The sequence below is a fragment of the Heterodontus francisci genome, chromosome 30 (genome assembly GCF_036365525.1).
Source record: "Heterodontus francisci isolate sHetFra1 chromosome 30, sHetFra1.hap1, whole genome shotgun sequence".
Classification (NCBI taxonomy): domain Eukaryota; kingdom Metazoa; phylum Chordata; class Chondrichthyes; order Heterodontiformes; family Heterodontidae; genus Heterodontus; species Heterodontus francisci.
Genome location: NC_090400.1, coordinates 47,019,130 through 47,028,040, shown reverse-complemented (window position 1 = coordinate 47,028,040; position 8,911 = coordinate 47,019,130). Strand labels below are relative to the sequence as shown.

Here is an 8,911-nt window from a genome sequence, read left to right as displayed (position 1 = left end):
ATTGTTTGCTGCGTGTCCGTCATCTTTCATCGATGGAAGGTTGCCATCAACATGCATAAACATATGTGCAACCATTAACAGAGGGGTGTTGGGTTTCACAGGCCTTTGCCTGTGAGCTCAACGAAATGAAGGACATAGGACAAAGTGAAGGACAAATTGGGGAGGATATCAAGAGGAAAATCTCAGTTCAAAGAAAGAAAGGTTATGTTGAAGGAAGGTCACGTTGAGTGGAACAACTCCCTATCTTGCTGATAAATTTCCCATTGGCCAGTTTTGGATTGACTGGGATTCAGAAGCTGCTCCATGGGGTCGTGAAAGCAACATGAAACATTAAACTGGCTAGATGCATTACGGCATTAAATTCCCCTGACACTGACTAGGATGCAAGATTACAACGTGCCTTTTGAGTCGAGGCATTATTACAGACTTTGAAAACTGTGCCCTTAGGTGGCGCAGGTTTGACCTGTTTCTCAATTAGTCCGAAACTCAAATGTTTTTCTTTCTCATTTCAGTTTGCGAAAGGGCTTTGTGACTGGTTATAATCCGTGCAGTAGGTGTGGATCTCATTTGAATATCAGGCTGAACATGGTTATCTGGTGCTGCCCAGGGCTCAGAACAGTCCAGGAATTGTAACGAGAGATGTGGCATCTGTTTGCGCTGGGCTGCCTGTTCTTCCCAGGTTTGTTCATCCTCATTCGCAAGTTCTTACAAAGAAACTGCCCATCACTATCAGATGGAGACGTCGTCACCATCAGCGTCAGGTAAAGTGCAACTTGTATTTATTTTTCATTTGCAACTTCACGCCTTCGACTGTGATTTAACAATGCGCCGGGCGTTGTTTCTGCAATCAACTTATTGTTCGACACATGCTCTTTTCCGCCCCAGCTACAAAGTTAAACTTCTTATGCTGGAGTTTTTCCAATGAGTTGCAAGTCGGTGGGATCAGCATCGGCTGAACGGCAATGACCGTCACTTCATCTAATCCACCCCCTGTCATTTTGCAATTATTTAAGAAAGTTTTCATCGACAATGAGTTACAGTGCAATCTCTAATGGGGTCTACGTTGCTTCCTCCCACTTGTCAGGAACACCTTGGACCCTTTTTTCCGTTTCTTAGACCTTTGCTAGGTGCAAATTGTTTTGTCTACAGAGTAATAGATTGCACGTCAGGAATATAAACCTGTAGAGTATTTTGGGATGACCTGGGAATGTGGAAGGTGCTCCATAATTGCGATAATTCATAAAGTTATATGACAAGTTTGTCCCCTAAAAACAAGTTGCTGTCCGAGTTGCATCTAGCTGCCATGAGCTGCACGAAATCTAAAAACTTAAACATGCAGGGGCATATATAACTAACAGCAAATGCTGTTAGATGCCCTGCTAGATCAAAATCTGGGCCAATAGATGAGCTTTGTTTAAACTAATTCTTTTTGCCCTTAAAATTTGGGGATGTCATTAATGGGGAATGGAATACTTATTATTTCAGGCAGCCAGTTTCAGCATCAAATGCTCCCAGGTCAGGTAAAGCACAGTAAGAAGCAGATTAAAGCTCACTCCACCATGCCCCCAACAATGTGCTTCAACCCCAGATTCAGAAAAGCACCTCCCACTGAACCTGTGGGGCATGTTTCTATTTCCCACATCAATCATCCTCAGGTCTGTCTGAGTGATGTTGCAAATTAATGCCACGTTAAGGGAAGGTTTGTGCTCTCAAGCCTATGCCCACCAGAGACTGACCAATTAGAAATGCCTACCTCTTTTTGTATTGAAATCAGTGAGATAGTGACATTGGTAGAATCACACCCCACAAGAGATGGTATCTGCAGAATGAGCAGGGGGAGTGAAAATTGGAAAACAAATTCTTAATTTTCACACCTAAAGGAGTTGTACGCTTTAGTTTAAACTTGAGCATCTGCATCCCAGTGTCTCTGAAGTGCATTTTCATTATTTTTATTTAATTTGTTTCCCTGCCTCTCTCAGATCAGCTGAAGTGACAGAGGCCACAGTGAGCTAGTCACCGCTGTCACTGTCCCATGAGGTGAAGGCTGCAGGCGGAACGGGATTGCTTAGCAACAAGTCTGTTCAGTCACCCACCTTCTAATTCCTGGCCTAATGGTTGAGTGTGAATACGAGCTGTGATTGGCTGATTCTGTGTGATCCTCTCAAACTATGTCGGCTTGGGGAATACCCCATTAAATGTTTCAAAAGAGGTTGACAATCGTTCTTTCAAGCATGTTAATTTTGAAATAATTACTCAACTATCATGTTAACCACATTCACTCTTCCCTCGCGTGCCTGACAAAGAAAGCGATTTGGAAAACAATGCAGGCAATTTATATCCTTAACCAACAGAATGTGTCAGTTTCTTGTTGCTGTACCATGGGGTTTATTCTTACAAGCAACATGGCCACTCAATGGTTGGAACTCCACGATTTTTTAATATCACTTTTCATATATTTATGTTATTGCTATCCCTCTTTGGGATCCTTCCTTCTTCCAGCCAGCAGGATGAGGGAAGTGAATTTTTTTATTTTATTTATTCATTCATGGGATGTGGGCGTCACTGGCCAGGCCAGCATTTATTGCCCATCCCTAATTACCCTCGAGAAGGTGATGGTGAGCTGCCTTCTTGAACCGCTGCTGTTAGGAAGGGAGTTCCAGAATTTTGACCCAGCGACAGTGAAGGAACGGCGATATAGTTCCAAGTCAGGATGGTGTGTGACTTGGAGGGGAACTTGCAGGTGGTGGTGTACCCATTCATTTACTGCCCTTGTCCTTCTAGTTGGTAGAGGTCGCGGGTTTGGAAGGTGCTGTCTGAGGAGCCTTGGTGCATTGCTGCAGTGCATCCTGTAGATGGTACACACTGCTGCCACTCTGCATCAGTGGTAGAGGGAGTGAATGTTTGTAGATGGGTTGCCAATCAAGCGGGCTGCTTTGTCCTGGATGGTGTCGAGCTTCTTGAGTGTTGTTGGAGCTGCATTCATCGAGGCAAGTGGAGAGTATTCCATCACACTCCTGACTTGTGCCTTGTAGATGGTGGACAGACTTTGGGGAGTCAGGAGGTAAGTTATTCGCCGCAGGACTCCTAGCCTCTGACCTGCTCTTGGTATTTATATGGCTACTCCAGTTCAATTTCTGGTCATTGGTAGCCCCTAGGATGTTGATAGTGGTGGAATCAGCGATGGTAATGCCATTGAATGTCAAGGGGAGATGGTTAGATTCTTTCTTGTTGGAGATGGTCATTGCCTGGCACTTGTGTGGTGCGAATGTTACTTGCCACTTATCAGCCCAAGCCTGGATATTGTCCAGGTCTTGCAGCATTTCTACACGGACTGCTTCAGTATCTGAGGAGTCACGGATGGTGCTGAACATTGTGCAATCATCAGCGAACATCCTCACTTCTGACCTTATGATTGAAGGAAGGTTATTGATGAAGCAGCTGAAGATGGTTGGGCCTAGGACACTACCCTGAGGAACTCTTGCAGTGATGTCCTGGAGCTCAGATGATTGACCTCCAACAACCACAGCCATCTTCTTTTGTGTTAGGTATGACTCCCTCCAGCGGAGGGTTTTCCCCCTGATTCCCATTGACCTCAGTTTTGCTAGGGCTCCTTGATGCCATATCCTGTCAAATGCTGCCTTGATGTCAAGGTCAGTCACTCTCACCTCACCTCTTGAGTTCAGCTCTTTTGTCCATGTTTGAACCAAGGCTGTAATGAGGTCAGGAGCTGAGTGGCCCTGGCGGAACTCAAACTGAGCGTCACTGAGCAGGTTATTGCTAAGCAAGTGCCGCTTGATGGCACTGTTGATGACACCTTCCATCACTTTACTGATGATTGAGAGTAGGCTGATGGGGCTGTAATTGGTTGGGTTGGACTTGTCCTGCTTTTTGTGTACAGGACATACCTGGGCAATTTTCCATATTGCAGGGTAGATGCCAGTGTTGTAGCTGTACTGGATCAGCTTGGCTAGGGGCGCAGCAAGTTCTGGAGCACAGGTCTTCAGTACTATTGCTGGAATATTGTCAGGGCCCATAGCTTTTGCAGTATCCAGTGCCTTCAGTCATTTCTTGATATCACGCAAGTGAATCGAATTGACTGAGGTCTGGCATCTGTGATGCTGGGGACTTCAGGAGGAGGCCGGGATGGATCATCAACTCGGCACTTCTGACTGAAGATTGTTGTAAATGCTTCAGCCTTATCTTTCGCACTGATGTGCTGGGCTCCCCCATCATTGAGGATGGGGATATTGTGGAGCCACCTCCTCCAGTTAGTTGTTTAATTGTCTGCCACCATTCACGGCTGGATGTGGCAGGACTGCAGAGCTTAGATCTGATCCGTTGGTTATGGAATCGCTTAGCTCTGTCTTTCACATGCTGCTTGCGCAGTTTGGCACGCAGATAGCTTCACCAGGTTGACACCTCATTTTGAAGTATGCCTGGTGCTGCTCCTGGCATGCCCTCCTGCACTCTTCTTTGAACCAAGGTTGGCCTCCTGACTTGATAATGGTAGAGTCGGGGATATGCCGGGCCATGAGGTTACAGATTGTGGTTGAGTACAATTCTGCTGCTGCTGATGGCCCACAGCACCTCCTGGATGCCCAGTTTTGCATTGCTAGATCTGTTCAAAATCTATCCCATTCAGCACAGTGGTAGTGCAACACAACACGATGGAGGGTATCCTAAATGTGAAGGCGGGACTTCGTCTCCACAATGACTGTGCGGTGGTCACTCCTACCAATACTGTCATGGACAGATGCATCTGCGGTAGGCAGATTGGTGAGGACGAGGTCAAGTATGTTTTCCCCTCTTGTTGGTTCCCGCACCACCTGCCGCATACCCAGTCTAGCAGCCACGTCCTTTAGGACTCGGCCAGCTCGGTCAGTAGTGGTGCTACCGAGCCACTCTTGGTGATGGACATTGAAGTCCCCCACCCAGAGTACATTCTATGCTGTTGCCACCCTCCATGTTTCCTCCAAGTGCTGTTCAACATGGAGGAGTACTGATTCATCAGCTGAGGGAGGGCAGTAGGTGGTAATCAGTCAGTAGGAGGTTTCCTTGTCCATGTTTGACCTGATGTCATGAGAGTTCATGGGGTCCAGAGTTGATGTTGAGGACTCCCAGGACAACTCCCTCCATACTGTATACCACTGTGCCGCCACCTCTGCTGGGTCTGTCCTGCCGGTGGGACAGGACATACCCGGAGATGGTGATGGCAGTGTCATACTCAAGGAATCATACCTGACAGAAATGTCAGGCTGTTGCTTGACTAGTCTGTGGGACAGCTCTCCCAACTTTGGCACAAGCCCCCAGATGTTAGTAAGGAGGACTTTGCAGGGTTGACAGGGCTGGGTTTGCTATTGTCATTTCTGGTGCCTAGGTCAATGCCAGGTGGTCCATCCGGTTTCATTCCTTTTTATTGGCTTCGTAGCGGTTAGATAAAACTTAATGGCTTACTAGGCCATTTCAGAGGGCATGTAAGAGTCAACCACATTGCTGTGGGTCTGGAGTCACATGTAAGCCCGACCAGGTAAGGACAGCAGATTTCCTTCCCTAAAGGACATTAGTGAACCAGATGGGTTTTTACAACAATCAACAGTGGTTTCATGGCCATCATTAGACTAGCTTTTTAATTCTAGATTTATTAATTGAATTCAAATTCCACCTTCTGCTGTGGTGGGATTTGAACCCATGTCCCCAGAGCAATACCCTGGGTCTCTGGGTTACTAGTCCAGTTACAATACCACTACGCCATCGCCTCCCCTATGAATGTCACGTTTGACTCAGGAGGCTCTAAATCTGTTTCTGATTTTCCATGCCTTCCCTCTGCCTCTCCTCTTGAGTTGAGGGGAAACCCTTAGTGCAATGCACAAATATGATGCTGTGCAATTTATTCCCTTTTACATTGTGACTGAATGTGTTCCAGGGTCTAAAGTTAATCCACGGTGCAGTATTATTGTTGATCTGATTTGCTTTGCTGCAGATTGCCCCAAGCGCTAAATTCTCCCTTCAAACTATGCCAGATTAGAGAGGCATTGAGTGGTGTCACAAGAAACCTGGGCACATCAGAGTCAGGTTCACACATTTCTGACTGGTCAATGGCGGAGCAGCACTATCAGTTCGTGGAGCTGATTGCCTGAGTTGAACATAGGACTTAGGAGCAAGATCTGGCCATTCGGCCCTTGAGCCTGCTCCGCCATTTGATCAGATCATGGCTGATCGGGTTGTGGTCTCAACTCCACTTTCCTGTCTGCCCCCATTACCCTTGACACCCTTGTCCATCAAAAATCTAACTCAACCGTGAATAAATTCGATGACCTAGCCTCCACTGTTTTCTGGGGGAGAGAATTTCATAGACTAACAACCCTCACAGAAAATATGTCTCCTCATTTCTGTCTTAAAAGGGAGACCTCTTTTAAACTGTGTCCCCTAGTTCTAGTCTCCCCCACAAGAGCGTCATATATTCAAAAAGTAGAAATGATGGGGTAGAATTTCCACTTTGGGCACAATTGGCAATCTGGGCGCAAATTGTGCTGGCTTTCAGAAGTGAAGTTATGGTGTAATTTTCTGTCCAGACATATTTGCACAATCACAAACTTAAAATCTTCCATGAACTGATGTAATCAGGACAGTGTAATTCTTTCCCCCACCCCCCCCCCGCCCCCAAACCACCCCCTCGTTCCGTTGGCTGGGAAGCCAGGGAGGAGATTGCAGAGCCTTTGTCCTTGATCTTTATGTCATCATTGTCGACAGGAATAGTGCCGGAAGACTGGAGGATAGCAAATGTTGTCCCCTTGTTCAAGAAGGGGAGTAGAGACAGCCCTGGTAATTATAGACCTGTGAGCCTTACTTTGGTTGTGGGTAAAATGTTGGAAAAGGTTATAAGAGATAGGATTTATAATCATCTTGAAAAGAATAAGTTCATTAGCGATAGTCAGCACGGTTTTGTGAAGGGTAGGTCGTGCCTCACAAACCTTATTTAGTTTTTTGAGAAGGTGACCAAACAGGTGGATGAGGGTAAAGCTGTGGATGTGGTGTATATGGATTTCAGTAAGGCGTTTGATAAGGTTCCCCACGGTAGGCTATTGCAGAAAATACGGAAGTATGGGATTGAAGGTGATTTAGTGCTTTGGATCAGAAATTGGCTAGCTGAAAGAAGACTGAAAGGTGGTGGTTGATGGCAAATGTTCATCCTGGAGTTTAGTTACTAGTGGTGTACAGCAAGGATCTGTTTTGGGGCCACTGCTGTTTGTCATTTTTATAAATGACCTGGATGAGGGTGTAGAAGGGTGGGTTAGTAAATTTGCGGATGACACTAAGGTCGGTGGAGTTGTGGATAGTGCCGAAGGATGTTGTAGGTTACAGAGGGACATAAATAGGCTGCAGAGCTGGGCTGAGAGATGGCAAATGGAGTTTAATGCGGAAAAGTGTGAGGTGATTCACTTTGGAAGGAATAACAGGAATGCAGAGTACTGGGCTAATGGGAAGATTCTTGGTAGTGTAGATGAGCAGAGAGGTCTTGGTGTCCAGGTACATAAATCCCTGAAAGTTGCCACCCAGGTTAATAGGGCTGTTAGGAAGGCATATGGTGTGTTAGCTTTTATTAGTAGGGGGATCGAGTTTCGGAGCCACGAGGTCATGCTGCAGCTGTACAAAACTCTGGTGCGGCCGCACCTGGAGTATTGCGTGCAGTTCTGGTCACCGCATTATAGGAAGGATGTGGAAGCTTTGGAAAGGGTGCAGAGGAGATTTACTAGGATGTTGCCTGGTATGGAGGGAAGGTCTTACGAGGAAAGGCTGAGGGACTTGAGGTTGTTTTCGTTGGAGAGAAGGAGGAGGAGAGGTGACTTAATAGAGACATATAAGATAATCAGAGGGTTAGATAGGGTGGATAGTGAGAGTCTTTTTCCTCGGATGGTGATGGCAAACACGAGGGGACATAGCTTTAAGTTGAGGGGTGATAGATATAGGACAGATGTCAGAGGTAGTTTCTTTACTCAGAGAGTAGTAGGGGCGTGGAACGCCCTGCCTGCAACAGTAGTAGACTCGCCAACTTTAAGGGCATTTAAGTGGTCATTGGATAGACATATGGATGAAAATGGAAGAGTGTAGGTCAGATGGTTTCACAGGTCGGCGCAACATCGAGGGCTGAAGGGCCTGTACTGCGCTGTAATGTTCTATGTTCTATGTGCTCCTTGATGTATTTTCGAGTGGTAACCAGGTGCAGTTTTATTAATACAGCTGACAATGTGTATCACAAAAAATAAGCATTTCTAATAAGAGTTCAGCAGTTTCATTGGTTTATGCTAGTCAGTTTCTTAGTAATTTGTATTATTTAAAAACTTTAAAAATGTGCTTACTAGTGCCAGTGCGGCAGAAAAGAAGCTTAATAGAAGAACAAACGGGCGGAAACTCACTACGTTCACTATTTTGATCATGGGGCATGGCCAGTTTGATAGGCAGGGCTGGCTTTTTGCAGGATTTTTTAAAAAACTAGTGTTAAAGACCGCAGAAACTCTATTTGCACTTGACGTAACTTGCAGTTCAAATACTCCAATCACTTACGCTTGTTTGGCCATTTCCAGGCAAACAACTTTAGTAGGTTGTCTTAAAATAAAATCTGTGTATTACACCCCTGAGAAACATCACTGTTAACTCAGCAGACAAGGAATGCAACAAGCATGAAGTGGCAACCACAAAGTTTCAGTTGAGTGTCAACAGTGTTATTCAGAGAAACAGTGACATCATTCTGCAACAGTTTTGGAGTGATTTAGAAAAAATCCTCTGAAAATGCAAACACCGTTACATGTAGTTTCCTTATTCTGAAGAAGGAACAAGCCAGAAATTGGGCTGCAGATAGGGATCAGGCAAAGCAGTAAAGGTACAGATTTGTAAACCTTTCTTGTGGCCAATT

At 45.7% G+C, this 8,911-nt stretch overlaps 1 protein-coding gene across 1 annotated transcript in view; it reads left to right on the top strand.

The window, feature by feature from the left end:
- Positions 1-245: 245 nt before the first annotated feature.
- Positions 246-8,911, top strand: part of tlcd3a (TLC domain containing 3A) — a 35,596-nt gene continuing 26,930 nt past the window's right edge. Inside the window, exon 1 of the mRNA XM_068010506.1 lies at positions 246-761. Within this exon, the coding sequence (XP_067866607.1) occupies positions 640-761 (122 nt within the window). The 5' untranslated portion in view covers positions 246-639. The remainder of the gene's footprint in view (positions 762-8,911) is intronic.